General features: G+C 33.6%; 1 protein-coding gene across 1 annotated transcript in view; it reads left to right on the top strand.

Annotated features, from left to right (window-relative positions):
• Window positions 1–22,641, top strand: part of JAZF1 (JAZF zinc finger 1) — a 152,225-nt gene that overhangs the window by 94,556 nt on the left and 35,028 nt on the right. The window contains exon 3 of the mRNA XM_032238205.1: window positions 21,524–21,720. Coding sequence (XP_032094096.1) covers window positions 21,524–21,720 — 197 coding nt within the window. The remainder of the gene's footprint in view (window positions 1–21,523; window positions 21,721–22,641) is intronic.

Genomic DNA, 22,641 nt, shown 5'->3' with positions numbered 1-22,641 from the left:
CCAACATTATAAGCATAAAGGAGGAGTCTAAATTTAGTCATAATTAGAGCTGTTGAAACAAATATAAGTTAGGTAAGTCATGCATGAAATTATGACTTCTCTATATTGGGGAAAAATATTTACTTCCAGGTACCATAGTTCTAAACTTGCACAAATGGTCCAGTTACCATAATTTGTAAGCTTCCCCTATAGAGGGCGGAGAGAAGAAACTTTGTGAAGCATAAAAAGAAACATAGCTCTTTTTCATAAAATACCATCATATGGATGCATAATAAATAACAAATTTTGACTAATTAATCTAAACAAGAGTTATTTTTGCATAGAATAAAAATAAATCCAGATCTGGTTACCTCAACTATAGATCTGAAAGAAAACTAGAGATTTATTTCAGATTTATGACACCAATTTCCAGAAGTGTATTGCTTTATTCAAAAACCAAAAAGCAGAGTTTGTCTTCAATGATCAAGAAAGGAAGGAAGGAGGGAGGGAAGACAGGAAGGAAGGAAGGAAGACAGGAAGGAAGGAAGGAAGACAGGAAGGAAGGAAGGAAGGAAGGAAGGAAGGAAAATTAAAAGCTTTGTTTCTTCTTTTCCTCTCTTCTTTCTCTCAATTTAAAGGCACATGTAATTAGGAATATGATTTAATTATGATAGGATAAGCATAATTAAGTAGCATACTTATTTTTGCTTTCTGGACAAAAGATTCAGTGTTCATCTGATAACTAACAGTTGCCTGCTACTGAATTCACTCACACACACACACACACACACACACACACACACAATGTGAAATTAATCCCTTTGTCTTTCTTGCACACATACATCCCTTCGTGAAGCATTTTCCATCTCTCATGAAAATAGCTCTCTCTTTTTTCATATCACACTGAAAGACAATCTGCTCATCAAAATGGCTAATAGAAGATAATAGGCTAGCAACAGCTGGTTTTTATGCACATGTGTATAAAGTTTAACTTCAGCAAAAAAAAATGATTGGTACTGCAAGTTTTGTAATGGCAACTTTTCTTCAGTATATTTTAATTCTTTAATCTGATTTCTGAATAGCTGGAGAAATAGAGATAATATATTCAGTTAAACACAACAAGTAGGCAGATGGTTTCCTTCAGAAAAAATACTATACTGCCACATATCATAATTGAGAAAGCTGATCTAGATACATAATTGAAAGCTGGCTGGGCACTAAGGGAGGTTGTTCATCTTTCAGAGATGGATCAGAACATGAATAGGAACATGCTATGATAAACCAAGATACTCTACTGATATTCAGAGATACTATTCCACAGATTACTGGATACAAGACTTTGTTTGTTAAGTTGGACTCTATAGTATCATTTTAGGATTGTTGCTTGATTCTATGATCAGTTGGACTCAATGGCTGGTAATGTAGTTATGGGCTTGGAGAATTTCAACTTGTTTCCCTGGGGATGGGGAAGTTTGATGTAGTTTGAAAGTTTATAGCCATTGTTGTTGTTGTTGTTGTTGTTGTTTAATCTTTAATTCGATTCACAGTCTGGCACTGAACTTAATGTTTCAGGTTCTAATCAAGGACCTAAGAACTGTTAAGATAACATTTAGGCAGTTCTGGTTAGAGTGGATTTTTGAAAAGACCGAATATTCAGATCTAATAAGTTTAGGGTTCCATGTATCAAGACAACCCTTTGGGTATTTGTCCAAGGGCTTCTATTGCTATTGGTACAACCATTGATTTTCTTCCTCTACAATCACTCAACTTTAATTTGTAAATTGTGATATTTCGTTCTAGCGGTTTCTGTTCATTCATGTATCACCTGGGTATTGCAATATCAATGACTTTTTTCAGAAACTGAGACAATTTCCACAGATATGATAATAATACATTGTAATGCAATTTGGCACTCACAAATGTGAAACAATTGCCAATAAGGCAGCAAAGATGGTTGAGGATGATGAATTCAAATTTAATAATGAAGAATTGATAAAAGCAGTAATATCAGAAGAAAGATACAAGTACTTGGGAGTTTTGGAAGCTTCTGACCTATCAAGAAAGTTGTTGAACTACTTCAGTTTCTAAAGGTTGTGTAGATTTGAATGGACCAGTTCATTGTCAAGCTCATCCCTAGCAAAACTGATTTCGAGATTGTTCTGGATGATATGACATTGTCCTAAACAAAATCATTTTGGTAATCCTGGACTTACAACTCCTGTTCAAAGAATAGGCCAAAAGGGCTTTTCCACCCTTTCCTATATTGGGAGGCTCTTTTCACAACCATTTATGCCTTATTCACTTCCTGAATGGATTACTGTATTTTGGGCTGCTCTTGAAGAGTATCCAAAAGCTGCTTTAAAATACTCTGGCATGAGCAATTATAAGTATCCTTCATGTCCGCCTGCACTCTACTCTTTTGAGTTTCACTTATTGCTTTATTGACTATGCCATGACCATCAGGTGACTATCAGTGAGATTTAGAGTCCTGATAGTCACCTATAAAACCTTTCAGGGCATAGGGCTGGGTTATTTCTGGGAGTTTCTGCCCATTCCATGAAATCTAGCAGAAAAAAATATATTATGGGTCTCATAAGGAATGTTATATGGCAGAATCTAGGATGGAAGAGTTTCCTCTCGTTTTATTTATAAATAAATAAAATAAGTACAAATAAATATGAGTAAGCCGCTATAACCTACCTGCCTGCCTCTTTCTACAATTAAAAGATACACATAATCATAATCATAATATTAACAACAACATCCTAAGAATAAAAATGCTGATAAACAAAGCATTTGGCCATGTTGTAACCAACTTCACTTTTAGCATTATAGGAACCCATTTGGGCAATGCTATTTTCCTGACTCATTTAGCTTTGAGTACTACCGTGTTAATAGTGCAAGTACATTAAGAATCAGGCTTTATATTTGACAAATGCCAAATTGCAAGACTTCAGTGTGACATGAAGGGTAAATAATTAATATAATCCATAAATATAGAATTGATTGCTTATTAGAGGCACACTGGAATGAGGTATAATAGTTACATGATTGAATACAATTAAATTCACCAAAAGAAGTATAGACAGGCTTTGGAAGAATAAAGAGATGGATTTTAAAATAGAACAAGCTAAAGTAGATAATTCCACAACTTTAGCTGCTTCAATACAGCTAAAGAAAATCAAACTTGAGAAAGCTAAGGAAATTTATATAATATTCTGGAGAACAATGCATTTTATTCATTGATTACGTGCCCTAAAAATATAAAGCCAGATTAAGTCCAATAAACTTTACTAGATATCGGTTGTTCATTGAAATGCATGTATGTAGTATGTATGCACCTGTGGGGTTTGTAATCTGTTCACAGTTAATGTGCTTTCTTTTGAGACTAAATATTTTCTGGATAATATTTTCATCTGAATATATTTAACACTTTACCAGTCCGTACCACCTGAGCTATATAATTGAAGTCTGTCTGAAGAGGTGTCATCTGTAGATGTTGTTATGCAATTGAAATTCTGCCCCTTTTCTGCATGTGTCATAAAAAGTATGAGGCTTCAATTATACAGTCAACCCATTTCACTCTTCATGCTTCTGATGATGGTCCCAGACAGTGGTAAACAAAATAGTACTTTTTGGTTCTTAAAAATCCAGTTCTTTCTCAACATTCTACTGAGAGAAAATTTCACATTGCATGGAAATGTCTGTCCAGGTGGCCTCTTAAAATGCCTGAATAGTATCTCTCACATTGTTTGAAAGGTTGCATTTAACTAAATATGGTATTGTATAATAGCATCACTGGGCATGTCTGAACCCTGTTGCACAATTATTACTTGTTCTATTACTGTTATAGGCTTTCTGTAAAAAATTACCCATGTACAAAACTTTGTTCCAGTCAAAGAATGTTCTGATGTTCCTCAGAAGTTCTATATTTTTTCCTCCTGGAATATGCAGATCCTGTTCTTCCAAGACAGTTTGTCATTTTCTGGAACTACATTTTCTGGAACAGAAAGTACTGTTCCAGATGTGTTCTGGCTGTGAAATTTATTTCTGGAAATGACAAATTACTTTGGAATGGCAAAGGATTCTCCCTGACCAGTACATAGAGTTTTGCACACACCGCCTTTTCTGTTGTTACGCAAAAGGACTGACCTTTTCAATAAATTTAAAAAATTGATTTGTACATTTCAAAAAATCTATTAATCACTTGGGACCTAATTTCATTAACATTGATAGGCATAGACAGCTGCATCTCAATGTGCAGGTATTAGGAATTAATGTCTTAAGATAAAGGAATCTTTCAACATTGAAACTAAATGAGTTATAATTCGTCAGGCAGAATCGCAAATTTTAATGTGTTTGACCTTACATGAGAAAGTAACATTAAGTTGTTGTTGAAAATAAGAGACAGTTTTAAAGCCTTTTAAAAGTAACTTCTTATTAAAGGTTGGAATTGGTCTCTTTTCAAAGTACATACTCTTCAGAAGAATGAAAGTTTAATGTAATCATAGGTAATAAAAGAACAACAGACAGATGTTGTTAAAGTTTTATTTTACTGAAATGTCTCCTGGGATGCTCTCAGTTCTTCATTTTGTCCAATGATCCTTGTACAGAACAGTACTATTCAGAAAGTCTTCACTAACCAAATCCCAATTGAAACTAGTGATGCTTGTATAAAGAGCTAATACTCTCCCTCCCTCCCTCCCTCCCTCCCTCTCTCTCTCTTTCTCTTCCTCCCACCTCCCTTTCTCCCCCCCCCTATCTATAAACTCCTCTGATTAATACTTTCTGTTCCTCCTGTCAAAGTCATAGAGTTCAGACTTTCAACAATCTGTTCTTGAAGATTAAAAAACCGTCTCTCTCTTTCCCTTTGCATCTGTGAAAGTTTGATGCAAAGGCTTTTTATTTACCTAGTTCAGGAATTGATAATTGTAGTGCTTGCTAAGGTTATTTCCAGGAGATTGCTCTAATTATGGACATTTTTACATTCTGCAGTGTTCTGCAGTATTAAGAAATTAAAATATGTACAATTGCTTTGTTTGATTTGTTTCAGTTACAAATATGTTTTATATGTTGTAAATTATTATTATTATTTTTGACAAAATATTGTACTTGTTTTGGATCTTATTTGTACAATGTAGATTTATTAATTTAAAAATAAAAAAATAGTTTTCAAACTAATCAATGGGTCAGAGTATAACCTGCCCCTAAAGCAAATTTAACTATTAAAAGCAAAAAAGAAAAAGGAGGAGGGAAATATCTACAGTATTTCTAGATTATAATGACAACATTGGAAGAAGCCAGCATTTTCAGCCCCACCCTGTTCACATGGGGCTGGATTGGGCTTCCCCCTCTGAAAATAGTAAGTTACTTTTTAAACTGTAGTTATTTAAAACCAAAAATATAATAAATTAACTGTTGAAAATGATTTCCTTCCGAACTATAAAGGTAAAAGTAAAGGTTTCTCTGTCCACTAGTGTGCAACTTTTGTGGGCAGTGCCCATCTCCATTTCTTAGCCAAAGGATCCAATGTTATCTGAAGACTACCTCCCCACCAAAATGGTATCTATTTATGTATGTGCATTTGCATGCTTTCGTATTGTTAGATGGGCAGGAGTTGGGGCAAGTCATGGTACGTCACCCTGTTGCACATCAATTGGGGCTCAAACCTTGACTTCCAGTTTCCAGCTGACAAGCTCAGTGTCTTTAACTATTGGGCCATTGCACACACATACACTTTGTTGCTAAATATGTGATTCCATTCTAAGAAGTTGTAGGATAATGATTTTCAAAATTTGCAACTTTAAGATGTGTGATTTTCCATCCAACATTCTGGAAATTGAAATCAATTCATTTTAAAATTGCCAAGTTTGAAAATCACTGCCCTAGAAAGCAGCCAGAAAGGTTTTCTTCAACAGGAAGCAATTTATTAATGTTTTAATATATAATTCGCATTAAAATGACCAAGTACCTGCACTGGGTTTAAGTAATATGTCAAAGCTGATTAGCACCTTAGCAATTTCATACAAAATATATTCCTTGTTTTTTTTACAGCAATATAATTACATGATCATAGAACAAAAGAACAATGTAAGCAATAAGGCCCAACCCACTATTCCATATAGAAATCCAGATTAAAATATCCTCAAAAGATGGTTTCATATCTTCTGCTTGATTTTTTCCAACAAAGGACAGCCTACCATCTTCCTTAGTAATTTGTTCCATGTTTGATTTGCTCATACCATTAAGGAATATAGAATCAGAATTTGCCTTATAATTTGGGATTGCTGTTCTGTATCCCATTCAGTTTGTTTGTTTGCTTGGTATATTTCAATGCTTTCATAAATTCTTTCAGTTTCACAATTGAAAATATAAATATATAACAAAAACAATGGACTAGAACAAATAAAATTATGAACAGAAACAAATGCAACCACTTATTTAATAAATTCCTAGATGAAAGGATAGGTCTTGATCAGACACCTAAAAGATGTTATACTAGGCTACACAGAGAGAATATTCAAGAGGTCAAATGTCACCAAAAATGTGAGCAACTTTACCAATCTTTATTCACACAAGACCTCCATTTATTACTTTGGCAGTCAGCAAGATATATAATGGTGAAGGTAGTCTGTCAAGTATCCCCTTTAAGTTGTTCAGGATCATATGTGCCAACAGCAATTTCATTCATTCAAGGGTTTCTGAAGGAATTTCCTACTAAGATGGAAATGTGTCTGGAGATTTCTTGATTTCTTTCCAGCTTCTTGAAGGAAAGATGTACTATAAAGGAAACAACTTATAAATAAGGCAAATGAATAAAAATAGCTTATGTCTAACTAAAATATTCAGTGGCTATTTGGTTCCTTCTTAGGAGCTTGGAAATGGCTTTCCAAAGTTTGATTTATCAATGATCCATTGTAGAAGGTAAATGAAACAGTGTTTTCCTATTCTGTGTAGCAAATTGAATTAAAATTTTGCCCTGGTCTGTGTACCTTGGCTTTTGGAGCTCTAGGTAAAAAGAAGAAAGATCCTTGCTGATATTTCAGAGCCAGACATTTATCTCAGATGGGAAAAACAGTAATTCAGAATTGTATACTACAATCCTAATATACTATAAAGTAAGATACAACTTAAGACATAAGCTTTGAAACAGAGACAATGGTTGACTTGTTTTTCATGTGGAACAGCTTAGCTCTGCAGCTTACTGTAATGCTACCTTCAGGTTCGTGCCAAATGATTATATCTGAAATACTAATTCCTGTGAGTTTAGACAGTTTGTCTTATAGCAACCATGAGAGAAAGCAATCCTAGTATCTGGAGTCAAACAGATTGCCTACTCAGACCTAAAGATCAGTTATCTATTTTTTAAAGTTTCTATTCATTTTCATCTATTCTGCTTGTTTTTTGTTATGTGTTTAAATGTCCTTATTCTTCTCTAATGTTTTAAAATAAACATAATTCCACCAGACGTCCTATTTCTGTTCTGTCTACTTGGAACATGATGTCAGGGGCACAATGATGTCAGTGAGAACTATGAAAAAATAATGTAATACTCCGCTTCATATTTTAATATATGAAATAAGCTTTCTCTGTAATTGTTTATACTTACATTTATTTAGAGCTGCTAGTGGTTATATCATAAGTAATAATCTACAATTATATTGTATAAATACTTATAAATATTAGATGTTATTTTGTTTCAACTACAGCCCTTTTCTGAACTTTCTTGACAGTCTTCTGAATTTTTAGGAATGCTTACAGTACAGCCAAAAGAGAAATTTCTTATTGCTTAGATATTGCATTGAATGTAAGCCATTTAATATTGTTTTAGATTCCAATGATTTGCTACAATGAAATGTAAATTTTGATGCATCATTCTAACATCTGTTAATTATGCTATAATTTTATTTGGTATTTTTAAAACATAGAATTGACCAGGAACTAGAAGCTGTAAAGAACAAATACTAATAATTTCAAAAGTTGACATCCTGTTTGATAGACAAAATGTCATTGTTTAAATGTCATTGTTTCTGTCCTAAAACTCCGAAGGAGAGTTTGTAAGTTTGATGTTCCTATTCAAAATCTCACATTTCTAATGAGACTATCAAAATCCTGAGAGATTTAGTAATCATGCAAAACATTGAAATATGTATAATATTTCTTTCTTAATTTTTGCTATCACTGAAAATGCTACATTGCCACTGATGGTATTATATGACCAATTCAATTCCTTTTTTAGAATTGCTGTAGAACAACAAATACATGAAAATGATTTATCAGTAAATATTTTTTTATTTTTTATGGAAGAATAGATATTCATAATGAAGGATGTATGTGATAAGATAAAGTCTAACATGAATGAAAAATAACATCATGTAGAACTTACAAAGCATTCGATTTCAGAATTTTCCACACTACACTAAAATGATATTGGCTCAAAATTATTATTATTATTATTATTATTATTATTATTATCATCATCATCATCATCATCATCATCATCATCATCATCATCATCATCTTTGGTGAGATTCACAGCCTTTGGGATACCCAGTAGGGTGGTTTTTTTGTGGAATCAGAATTTTCAAGTCTGATAAATTTAAAATTTCCAAATAGAGAGATAGCCCTTTAGGTATTGTTCCAAGGGCTCCAATTATAATCAGGACAACACACAATTTATTTTGCCACAGTCGCTCAACTTCAGTTTGCAAGTCCTGGTACTTTGTGATTTTTTTCTTGCTGTTTATCTTCAATTCATGCATCTCCAGGTACTGCAATGTCAATGAACCATACTTTTTTTCTTTTCAACTATTGTTATGTCAGGTGTGTTGTGGGCCAAGCGCCTGTCAGTCTGGATTCTGAAATCCCACAAGATCTTGACTTTCTTATTTTCTAAAACCTTCTGAATCTGATGTTCCCAGTGGTTTTTGCTGTACTCAAATCCAAACTTTTGGCACAAGTGAATGATCTTAGCAACGTGGTCATGGCATTCTAGGTAGTCAGTTTGTGAGTAGTAGTAGTAGTAGTAGTAGTAGTAGTAGTAGTAGTAGTAGTAGTAGAAGAAGAAGAAGAAGAAGAAGAAGAAGAAGAAGAAGAAGAAATATATATATATTACATTAAAGAGAATAGATAACATGCTCCTGAAATGTTGTATCTGACAATTCTCTTGAGTTGAGAATTTGAACTAAATACTTCACTTTTATTTTATGAAGCTGTGTTTTTCAGCCAAAGACCCTTTTCATCTATAGATGGGATCATTTTATAGAGTATGTTTTCTGTTGTGGCCCAGCAGGAGCTGTTGGAGCTGCCACCAGACTCAGACAGCGAGGGGCCCTATGAGTCAACTCTGGAGGATGTGGAGGACCCGACTCTGAGCAGGGCGCAGAGAGGCTGGTTGGCCACCAGGAGGCGCCTGAGCCTTGGAGCAGTGGGGAGGAGACAAGGGAGTGTGATCCTGATGTCATGCATTGCAGCAGTAGGAGGGGAGGAGGCAAGGGAGTTGATCCTGAATGCCCAGAAATGGAGCGCTAGTAGGTGTAAAGAACAGTTACGCAGTTACAGGAGATAATTCAACTCAGCTAGTGGTAATTAGGCTCCTCTCAAGACTATAAAAGGATTGACTTTCCACACGCTCGTCACAGGAATCAACGTATTTACTAGAGCTGGAGACGTGGCACGACAAAACCGCGCTCGACTAAGCCACGCCCGATTAAACCGCGTCACTGACGTCATCAACAGGGTGACAACAGCGAGCGCGGAGAAAGAAGGGCGCTTTAAATAGCACTTTGAAAGCAATCCGATTCAACTTAAGGTAAGGGTTAGGTTTAGGGTTAGGTTTAGGGTTAGGGTTAGCTTTAGGGTTAGGTTAAGGGTTAGGGTTAGGTTTAGGGTTAGGTTAAGGGTTAGGTTTAGGGTTAGGTTTAGGGTTAGGTTAAGGGTTAGGGTTAGGGTTAGGGTTAGGTTAGGATTAGGTTTAGGGGGGTTAGGTTTAGGTTTAGGGGTTAATTTTAGGTTTAGCGTTTACAGCGTGCTTCTGTCTCCGCACTGTTGTCGCCCTGTTGATGACGTCAGCTATGCGGTTTCGTCGAGCGCGGTTTAGTCTAACACGGTTTTGTGGTGGAACCAGCTGGAGAAGCTATCATGGCTAGCTTGGCAGGCTGGATTGCTGCCAAAGTTAGTCTGTGCTGGATTGCTGCCAAGGTCTGGTCTGTGCTGGATTGCTGCCAAGGTCTGGTCTGTGCTGGATTGCTGCCAAGGTCTTGTCTGTGTGTTAATAAATCCTTGAAGTATTTTTGTCTCGACATGCTTTAGTGTATGAAGCGGGCGTCAGAACAGTTTTCTATTCCAGGAGATTCTGAAATTCTAAATCAATTTTATTAAGGTCATTTTTTTTTATTTTTCCTAACCCCATAAATTTAATCAAATGTTGTGATTACAGATACTAATTCTCCACAAGCAGTATCAAAAATGTTATAAATATTTTTAACTAGAAGTTAAATGGAAGTTAAATGGAATAGAATTTTAGATTCCATCAAACTATTTTTTTTTTGTTTTAAAAAGTTGTAGATTGGTAATTATATAAAGAGATAAAATTAAGTTCTGGATCATTGTCTACTTATGTATAGAAAAAGAGACTCTGATTTAGTGTCATTAAAAACGCCCCACCAGAAAGTATGCTATTATCTTTAACAGAGAAATTTATCTATGGTGGCCTGGCCTTATGTTTCAACTTTGGTAAAATAGCCTCTTTTTCTACATGCATTACTCATAACATTCTGTACTAGACAAAGTCAGCCTTATAGGTGAAATTCCTATATCAGTACAATATTGCATAATTCAGGTTTGTATTTCAGGGGGGGGAAATTCCATAGACAGAATTAGATAAAAACCTGCTGACTCCTAGAAGACAGGATGAGGATGTCTGGAACAAGCACAGTAAACAATGCTCTTCATCCTTTTAGTTTTTTTTTTTTTGCTTTATTCAAGTTACAGTCTAAGAGTGATTTCTTACGTAGTGTGAAGACATTTATTTCTATAATTATTAGAGCTAGTCAAACTAAGTAAGCAGCAAGTGCTACAAAAAACAATGATACAATACTTAGTGGATTTTCTGTAAATTTAGATTGCCAAATGGTGCAGGTTTTTTCCTTAGTCACATTTAGAAAAATGTCACTAAGAAGGATTATGAGGATTCTGACAGTCAGATACTAAACATTAGTTTCTATGATGATAGAAAAAAGTGGATAATTGAATAACTTTGGTCTTAGAGTCTAAACAGTGAAGTATTTTTTGCTGTTTAGGAAATGTATTTGCTATTTCTAAAATGCAAAAGGTTCATAAATAATCACAAAATACAACTTCCATTGCTTTCTGAAAGAAGAAAGTTCCTCCCTAACATGCTAATAGACTATGTCCACAACCTTGAGTTATTTATAAATTAATAAAGTTGAGATAAAATCTAGTAAATATATTCAGGTATGAAACTTAACGGATAAAATTTGAACAGTCAGTTTTCCAGTGTCCCTGAAGATAGTTATGAGAATAAGGTGGAAATAATCACCTGTTATAAATAACAAAATATAATACAACAAACCCAATTAAAATTTAATACTTACTTTTTCTCTCAGTCATTTTTTATTTAGAAATATTATTTTGCCATTTTGTTTAAATTGACATTACCATATCTTGGCTGCATATTAACTAATGCATGTCCTATATCCATACTTGTCGCCTTTTTTGCTTTCTTCTGGCATACTTGCTCTATATTGAAGTTTCTTTATTGAATTGTTAATTTCTCTTTGTTCATTAGTATGATTTCAAGCTGACTATAGGCTCCTCTTTTAATATAGGTGAAAATTGTCAAAATTAACATTGAAAAACAAATGGTGGCAAAGACTGATAGCATGTATGCTATAGTTCTTCAACATAGGCTACTCTATTAAGCTTTATCGTGGTACTTGCAAATACAGTGGAATTATTTCCTCTATCAATGAAAAATGTACAGCAGTCAATCTCTATTCAATTTCCTCAAATTATTAAATATATATGAGATGGGGTGCTTGTCACTGAAAGCAAAGGTTCCTGTAAAGACTAGCAGTAAACAGCATCACAAGTGATTCTACATTGTTGATCTCCCATGGGCAGCAAATCCAGTCCATAATTGTCTAGTGGTAGGAGCTGAGCTTCATCATTTTGTCAGTTCACTAATAAGGAGGTCACTGCAGATACAGAATCCTAGATTTACATGTGGCAGATGACAAAGCATGATGGGAAATTTGCCTTTAAGGACAGGCTTGTATGGTGCAGTTTACAACTGGCACCCATTCTCTGGTTCCATAATTGACAAGAAATGCTATTATTAAGGGGATCTGGTGAGATAATTAGCATTCAGGGTAGCATTTTTAATCAGACTTGAGAGATAATTTATCACAGTGGTAGCAAGCTGTCAGGGTCATACTATAAATACTCATTAAAGATGAATAAAGATTAAGTGCAGCCTGAAACAGAATTCAGCAAAATAGTATTTATGAATTGTTTCACTTCAATATTTGCTGTTAATAATTTGATGTACTATTGGCAAAAAGATCAGGTCTGCACTGAGCTCATTTAGGTAAGGGGTAATATTCTGCAGCTGAGATGTCTGTTCAGCATCTATTTTAGACTGAAACCTTTTTTTTTATAATTGATCAATTGAAAAAAAAATATTCATTCTGAAATGCTTATTTGACTGTGCTTGCAGTTGCTATTGTTCCATGGTAATAAATTGACAGATTAAAGAGAGAAGTGTTCCATCTTGAAGGCAGAACTAATTTGTTAACATTAGTATGCTATTGCACTTTGAATTCAGTGTAACTCTCTTATCTTCAATAAGTTCACACATGAACAGCTTATGGCAATTTAAAATGGTTTCTAGTTAATTAAAAAAACAGCATTCAAATATTCCTAGCATTAGCACAATGCTTGATTTTTAAAAGCATATAAGAGTAAAGAATATGCATTATTAAGAATGCATTCTGCATTTTAAATGTCAGAGGTAGGGTATTTATTATTCAGTTTAAAATATTCTCTCTCACCTTCATGTTAAATAAATGTATTTTGGAACTTTTTAAAGGAAAAAATATGTTGGAATTCTCTTAAGTCAGTATAAGCATCTTGCATTTATTCTGGGTACAACCTACAACTTAAAGTAGCTTAAATTTTCCCAGTGATTTACAACTCTCTGAAACTTCAGTGTCATTGAGGGAGACTATAAAAATAAATGCCTTCTATGGGGCATTGGGGTCCATCAGGGATAGCAATGAGCGAGACTATAATCAGATAAGATATATTTTTTTAAAAACAGCCATTATATCATTCTCTACCTCTTCCCTCCTTGAAAATGATGAATAAAAAGGAAGCCTTGTTTTAGATAAGAAAAGATATTGAGTAAATTGGAAGACAAAATTCAATTATCCAAAAGTCAATCCATCCTGAAGAGGACCACAGTCTAAGTTGGATGAAAATAAAAGGAAACATGGCAGCACAAGGAAGTAGGGATCTAATCCAGAAATTTTCCATCAGTGGTTGCCAAACTCAGCGGCCACTCAGGTACCAGGTTACAGTGATGCTTTTTCTGGAATTTTTATTTGCGTCTACAAATGTACAAAATGTGTACATTTTCAGAAACACATACCATTCAGAAAATGTAAAATTTGGAATGGTGTGAAAATGGTTATACATAGGTATAGGAATTTCAAATTGTAATGAAAAGGAACAGAATTATCAGGTTCTGATTATCAGAATCAGGTTCACAAAAAGTTTCTATAATAGCCAATCTCAATAACATTACTTGTAACCTGTGGATTTCGTTATCAGATCCACTACACATAATGCAGGTCTTCATTATATTATATCTCCTCCTTTTTATAGTTCAGTGATTTAGGGAAGTTTTATTTGAGCTACTTCAATTTGTTATTGGGATGTTTTGGATTTTAAGGAAAGTTTTTGCTTTTTTACCTAGGGGCAGCTGCTACATAATCTGCATCAAAGTCCTCTTCCTTGCACTATCTAAACATTCTGGATTCCTTGATACAATTTATATTTTGTTTAGCCGCATACACTGAATCAAATTATATTTTGAAGGAAATTACTAGCCATAAGAATAATTGAAAATTGGTTTGACAACTTTCATACTTAGAGTATGGTATCAGATAGACATTGTGGCTGAATAATCTATAATGTTAGTTTATGTTTTCAGTAGGTGTTTACTTTAACACTTTTATTTCATATATCTTTTGACAAAATTAGTAATTTTAGCTAGTAACGGGCTAAAAAAATTAGTAACATCTACAAAACTGATCCAGAAAAATCACAATCAAAAATAGCAACATAGTTCAATTTAATTGTATAAAAATCATTTTCAAACAAATGGATACCACAAAATGAGCAAACATCCTCAACATCATGATCTTACTAGCAATGTTTCTAGCAATGTTCTATGAATGCAAAGTGTGGAATTTATGAAAGTGAAATGCAGAAAGTTTTGTATCCCCAGAGTTTGTGTTGGATGTTAAAGAATTTACTTAGAGCATAAATCACAAATGAGAAATTTTGACGATTAACTTCAAAGATGTCATGAACATAGCATTAAAATAGAACTATAAATGTACAAAACACAGTCCATTTATTAAATAAATGGGCACAAAAAATGACATTGCATACGAATTTGAATAACCTAAAGATGGACAGATGCACTATGAAAAATCTCAGTGCCAGTTGAACAGAGCAAAAAATGAAATGAAATATGCATGTTTTTGAAGTTAGCACTTCAAATATCAACATTATATGGATGAGAACAACCAGCAATGAAGTGAGTGATAAACTGGTACTAGTTTATATATCAACTAGGTACAAGTTTTGGTATTTCCATTTTTCTTCATCTGTCCATTTTAAGATTTGATTTACCTTATTTGAACAAGGATGATTATGTGTTACATTGATTGACTACAAATAATGCTCTTGAATGAAAAAATAGTAAATTAAGTAACTAAATCATTCTTGAATAAGGCACTTATAATAAATTTACTATAAAAAACATTCTCATTTCAAAAAGTATTAACTCCTGTGATCATATATGTGGCCTTGATATTGTCCACAGCATTTCCTAGGCTTGCTGAATGAAAGCATTCAGGCAGTCTGATTTTAACTGACAGAAACATAGATTAAACCATGAGTGATGATATGACGAGAAACGAATGTTAATCAAAATGGATGGAAAACCCAGAATTAATATAAATATGATAGACGTGCAGGGAGAGTGATCCTAGTTTGGGGTATAATAATAATATACTAGTATTCCTAGTTTGGAATATTCTAAGTAATAATGTACAAGTAATCTTGTGATTTACTATATATAAAAATTATTCAGATGATGACCATAATTGCACAAAATCTCCTCAACAATGCTGATAATGTTCTCTAGCAGCTCAGTATTCACTGACAGGATACATAAAGTGCAATAATAAAATATAAGAATATAGTTTCATTTTTCCATACTTCTTAAAGAAAATTATTCACAAAATATGAGTACATGATATGTGGCTTTGTCATTGCAAGCATCATTTCTGAAGTGAGATTAATAATGTGATGGAGGAAATAAAAGATTGTCTGTGTTGTACTGCATTTATTTTATGTGATCAGCTTCATGGCAGCTATAATTAGAGTTACAGCATCCTCTAATTAGTCTACTTGGTGCACCATGTTATATAGTGCAGAATTAAATATCATGACATCAGCTGTTATCCAGTAGAACAAGGAATATTTTTAACTGTATAAACTGACCACCTCCATTGGATGCCAAGGTGGCCATAACAAAGTTGCATCAAAATAAACTTGTAGTTTTTGATATTGAATGTCACATTTCATTGATTCATTTAATTTGCAGACTCTGTTAAGAGTAAACTTTTTTTGCTACCATAGTTTTCAGTTATACTTAACAACCTTTAAAGTAAAATTAGTTTCATGTGAAAAAATAAAAACTAAAAATATATTAATTGGCATAACAATCCAGGCTAAATAAATAATGTAACTTGCAATTACACAAATTGCTTGATCAAGCTTGACAATATTGCTCTGGCCTTGTGCGTCAGATTTTTTTTAAATATTATACCTATCTGAAATAAGTGATATTTTTATCATAGAATGGACTATCTGCATGATAGCGAACCTATGGAAGTGGCACAAAGAGTCATCTCTCCTGGCACGCGAGCTGTCACCCATTGCTCTTCCAAGTATTGGCGTGCCAGCCAGCTGGTCTTCACATGCACAGAATTGGCAGAAACTGGAAGAGCAGCCATCCAGCGTGCATGCGCACACTGGGAAGATTATCTCCTGGTTTCTGGCATGCACATACGCACTGGCCAGCTGATCTTTGCACGTAAATACATGCCAGAAACCAGAAGACCAGATGACCCGTACACATACCCAGACTGGAAACTGGAAGATTATCTTTCTGGCATACGCATTCACACTGGGTGGCTGCTCTTCTGGTTTCCCGCATGCATGCGCACCGGCCAGCTAATCTTTGCATGTGCACCAGAAACTGAAAGACCAGGTGACTAGTGCACATGTATGCTCCAGAAACCAGAAGAGCAGCCGCCCAGCTTGCACATGCGCACCAAGCGGCTGCTCTTCCAGTTTGTTGCACATGTGTACATGCACCTGTGCACTTCAATTTCAGTAGTCAGTGCTGAAAAGGTTCACCAACACTAGGCTATCCTATACTGTAGATGGGATTTATTCATATGAGCTGTTTTGGCATAGTATTTCAACCTGATATATTCTTCAGCTCCGTATATTTTTGTAATTTATGGGATTGAGTAGAGTCTTTATTTTTTAATTGTTCTCTCATTAGATATTGCAAAGATAAAAAGAACAATATATCTCAATATCATTAAGAAAATATTCAGGATGCTTTAAAAAATTGTAACTGTAATTAGCCTGAAATCGTTTATAGAATTTTTGTTCAGTCACTTCGAAAACTTTGATGGCTTTGTAATTATCTTTAATATTCAGTGGTATGAATTTTGTAGAGTTATTGTGATAAGTTTCATTCTATAGCCTAATGTCATATGGTTGGTTTAGTTTGTAAGCTTGTGTCTTCCATTAACTTTTTCCCCATCTTTGCTAAAAGAGCTCTGAGGAATCTACCACTTACTAATCTGTTATTTAATTACTAAACAAAACTAATGTAACATTTTATGATTTTGCTATTTGTGGCCACTCGCATTTATATGAAATCATATGAACACTTGATTTAATTTTCCATTCCATTGCAAAATATATGCAAACTTAATTTTGTTCTAATTCTCATTATCTTTTTCTCAACATGGTGAGCATGTACATTGTTTAACTTTTGTTCTTATGCCATTGCGGTCTCAGTTCCTGTTCCAAAGGAAGGATGTGAGATAGGGAGGATAGGGAGTAACTTTAAATATTACTATGGTATTCATACATATATTCTGTGTCCATTTGACATTGTGATATATACTGGTTTCCTTCCAGTGAACATCAACAGAAAAACTATTTACACATTTGGATCCTGTTTTTCTTGGAGAGATAGATTTCTCCCAATACTCTAATTTATTATTTGATATTTTTGACTCCAAGGGTATCTGACATTTTTCATGTATGTTATCATGTATGATTATTTCATATTCACTGATGGCTAATATCTGTTATAAATTTTGCTTCATTTTTATTTATCTTATTCTTTTCTAGGCAGGTTTTCTGTTAAGCATGTTTACTATTCTTTGTGGTTTGAATTCTTAAGTAGGGTCTTTGCTGCTTTTTGGAAATGATCTAAAACTAGCTCAGCAGTTTGTGAAACAATTGTTTCCAGTGATTGTGTAAGAAGGAAAAGATCACAATCTAGATGTAAAATATACACTGAAGATTTTTCATAAATAGTTCTATAGAGAGGTTTTTTTTAAAAAAAAAAAAAATAGAAGCACATTTACTGGAAACACTCCACAAGTTGTTTTTAATATTTATTTTGTACTTTTTGTCATAGGCTATTACTGATCAATAATTGGAGGTATATAGTTAATTTTGCATTTTGATTTTAATCAATGTATTTACAAATCCATACATACACATGGCAATATGAGGCAATATGATATTTACAATGTAAATATCTGTTATAATGAAAGAATGATAACCTTTATATATATTCAATATATCATTTTGAATTAAACCCTCAGATTTAATTACATATTTCTAATACAAATTGAATTCTATGCCATTTTAATCTGACCTGCAGCATGTTATGCCGTAAATATGTGAGGTGATTTTAAAAGCAATATTATATAAGAAAACATTTTTCCTGAATGTTTTGTAAACATTTTTGTCAAATAACTTGCCTTTCCTCATCCAAAATTCTCTGGCAGTAATTATATGTTTTATTGTTACCTCAATAAATAATATCAGGGGATCCATTTTAATATGCATCCAATGAGAGTAACATATGCCAAAAAATTCTTTGGCATGCAGAAACAATGCTCTTTTATCCCTTGTTGCTATAAGGGATTTGAAACATATTTATCATTCCGAATAAAACACATGTTCTGTGAAGCAAAGTCCTGGCGACAACCTGTAGAGGGCTCTGCAATACCATTTTTTGCATCAAAAGTTGCTTGAAGGAAGGGGGAAGGGAGTTACGAAAAAGTCTGGGTATTGTTTGGTAAACAGGCAAGGAATTCTGGGGAAAAGACCTTTATCTCGTGTCTTTCACCAGGCAGGAGATTAGATGACTCAGCCCACACTGATTATTTTAATAGCCTACAGCTAGTTCATGTAGCAAGAGGAGGCCACTTAATTGTTTTAAGTTCAAAGTGATACATTTTAATTGTAACGAAAATATTCAAATGCATAAGGTGTCTGTAAAAGAACTCAGAACTCAAGTTGCATATATTTCAGTAACAAGTACATATAGTTTCATGGTTTTGTAGGAATAACAAGCATGATTTTATTTAACAAATTCATAGAGGCTTCAAAGCAGTCATGTTATTAGGAAATTAATTAAATACCAATTGTATGCATTTTCCCCACTTATTTCTAACAGACTTTCCTATGTTGCCTCAATTTTTTTTCTATCATTTTTAGGTATGGTGATTGTTTTAAACTTTTAGCAAATGGTATGTTGAATTTCTTCTCCTGGTTTGTTTTTTATAATTTGTTTGATTTACTAGTAATGAGTTATTAATTTTTATTTTTATTTTCACAACAGTGCTGATACAACAAATTGAGGGGGAAAACAGTTTTGTTCTCTATTCAAGAGAAAGCACATTCTGATTCAAGAGTGATGTGCTTTCCTATCTGCAGTCTCTTATTGCCTTGAGTGACTGAAGAGGAAGTAGAGAAAAGAAGAATTTACCTCTTCAAGGGCACCAACAGATCTCTTTATAAAATCATTTTAACACTTGCAGTTGATGCTGTTTGTCATTTTTATTATTCTGTATTCTCAGCAACCCACTGGGTCGGTGTATGAAAATCTGTCATTTTTTTTCAAATCATTGTTCAAATGTTACTGTTTAATAGATATTTATGGATACACATTTCAACATGTAAATATAATTCAACTCTAGCACTAGGGTCAAAGAGACCCAAATTCTGATCCACTCTCACAAGTGGAAAGTCAATGGAAAGCTCTCTTTCTCAACCCAACCCATATCACAATCTGTTGTGGAGAAAAGTAAGGAGAAGAAGTATTGTGCATGCTGCCTTGAGCCTTTGAATGACTTGGATGAAAAGAGATACAATAGCAACATTATCAACTTCCATTGTGTAATAATTTCATCTCCTACCATACATTTTCAACAAACTTCTAAGTAAATGTCAACTTAAAAATATGGCTTAATATATTGCAATAATTTCAAACACCAGAGTAGGACAGTAGTGTTTAGTTTTTAAGAAGACATACTATTCTCTAATCCCTAACAACCCAACTCCTTAATGCCTAACCATATTGGATCTGATGAAGAAAATTATTAGATGTGTGGAAGATAATATTGCAGTAGATTGTCCTTTGTGAATTATTTTTATTCATATCCTGAAGATTATTGGTGTATTGCCACATCAAAGTTGAAACAATCACTTCATCTTTCATTTCTTTCTCCATTAACTAGAAATCCACTAATTTCTTTTAGATCTTGAGAGCTCTCCTAACTGGTCTTCTCTTTGCATGGATTGTGAGAAATCTGATCATCTGCTAGAATGATGTAAAGACATCACCTTTGTAATAGTTTTCCATCCTAAGATTTGGCACTTTGTCATAACTAAAAATAAAAATAAGAATTATTATATTTGTTTTTAGTGATGCACTAATTAAATACTAGATATCATGTCACTTAATAAGAGCCGTGTAGTCTAGATTAAATTAAATAATTAATGATGTATTTTACAATATGTTTCAAATATAATTGTATTTTGTTGAAGAAATACAACACCATTCAACCTACTTACCTGGACTATACATTTCGAAGATTTTTCTTTTATTGCTGTATAGTGTAATAACGTATCTGAACCATTTTAAAATGCGTTATGAAATGATCTCATAAAACTATTTCCTATGATTTAGCAGTAACCCATCAACTATGTACTGTTAGCAGCAAGTGATGACTGGTTTGTTAATTAATGACCCAAAGCAAAAACAAAGCTGATGTATGCCCTAACAATCCAGCTGTTAAATGCTTTGAAAGTGAATTCTGAGATGATAATTGGAACATTAAATTGTACTCAGTGGCTTTTATGCTTTTATTAAGCTTTTGAAAAATTAGCCAGGGCAAGCTTTTCCATTACAGAACATAAGACATTTATTTGGGTCCATGCAGTAAACCATACGAACTTGAAACTTATCAGGAATTGCTGACAAGTAATTAACTGCTAAAAACTAAACAAATGGTAGTTATCACTGGAAAAGGACATGCTTGAAAATATTCTTCTAGTTAAATTTAAAAAGAAATTTAGTAGTAAAGCAGAGAACTCAAAATAACTTTATTTATATTTAATTCTTCTTAATCACTGTCCCCCTCAGAAAGGAACTTAGACAGTGTCAATTTAATCAATAAAATTAAGCATTATAAACAACTTTTTATCCACCTTCATTATTATTTTTATGAATAACTCAATGTAGCAAACATACATAATGCTCCTTCTTCCTATTACCCCACAACAAACAACTTTTTGAGGTGAGCTAAGAGAAAGTGACTAGCTCCGTTTTCAGCCAACAGTGTCAGGCTTGGGCAATGAGCTGGTCAGTTAATTCCTATCAAAATCAATGGATCAACACTAAATTAATTTTTAAAAAGCAAATCTTGCACTTGTGGGAAAATACTACTAAAACAAATATTCCCTTCTATGCATTATTTGACAATATTTGATTTACCAGGAACAAGGGGAGGTAAGAAATGAATAGCATAAGGAATATTCCCATGTACTTGCACCAAATGTTTACAGTTACCAATCCATAGTAATTTTCCCCATAATATTGGTATCACTGCTTTTATAGGTTTATGACTGATGCTGCTCGTCGGGAGCAGGAATCTCTCAAGAAGAAAATCCAACCTAAACTGTCCTTGACCTTATCAAGCTCAGTGTCCCGTGGGAATGTATCTACTCCTCCACGTCACAGCAGTGGAAGCCTTACTCCACCCGTCACACCCCCGATCACCCCTTCCTCCTCATTTCGTAGTAGCACACCAACAGGTAAGATAAAATGGATTTGCTGTTTGTGGTATAAATTAAAAAAAACAGCAGCAAACAATAGCAAACGAATAATAGTAAAGTTAGACTGCAAAAAGAATCAGCAATATTTAAGTTACATTCAGAAATTAATCTCATATGTATTATGGATAGGCTTTCTTTTCTGATCCAAAGTTGATTTTTTTATAGGCATGACCTCTTTTTAGACCATGTTTATATTTTTATCCATTTATTCAATTATTGCAGATGAAGGACAAGTGTTGTTTCCAGAAAAAAAAATAAGAAATTGAACAGGAAGATATCATAACCCTGTAGCAACAAAAGTAACGCTTGAAATAGGGGGTGAATATTTGGGAGTGTGTGAAAACTATAATGAGAGTAAGATGTTTTTTTTTAACTTTTTGCAAAATTAAGCAAAAATGATCCTATATCACTTCTCCCCGTTTCAGAACTAGTTATTCAACTAATATAGAAAAGGCCTGTGTCAAGAGAAAAGTTTTAAACAGGCAAATCAAATCAGAAAGATTTATAATATGGATGCTACTCAAAGAAGGCTCATTGCACAAGAGATCAGAAGATGGCATGCACTAAAGTACTATGGCAAAATCTCTATCAAGTGTGTAGTATTTTCATATGACCCCTAGTACCACCACATATATGTCTGTGGGCATGTGTGTTTATCTCATATCGATATCCTGGCACAATCTCAAACAGATTTTTGAATGCTCACAGCATGAGAAACAATAATAACAATAAACAGTCAAAAGTCACATATTATTCTAAATGCCTGGACTCAGACACTAAACACCCATTAAAAATCTTGTTACTTCTTAAATTTACTTAGAGTTTCTTTTATGCAGGGTAGAAGAAAAATATCCTTGTGTAATTTAGCTCGTCTTTCAAAGCTTCTTAACATCTAGAGAT

Source organism: Thamnophis elegans, chromosome Z, assembly GCF_009769535.1.
Source record: "Thamnophis elegans isolate rThaEle1 chromosome Z, rThaEle1.pri, whole genome shotgun sequence".
Taxonomy (NCBI): Eukaryota; Metazoa; Chordata; class Lepidosauria; order Squamata; family Colubridae; genus Thamnophis; species Thamnophis elegans.
This window is presented reverse-complemented; position numbering and strand designations above follow the sequence as displayed.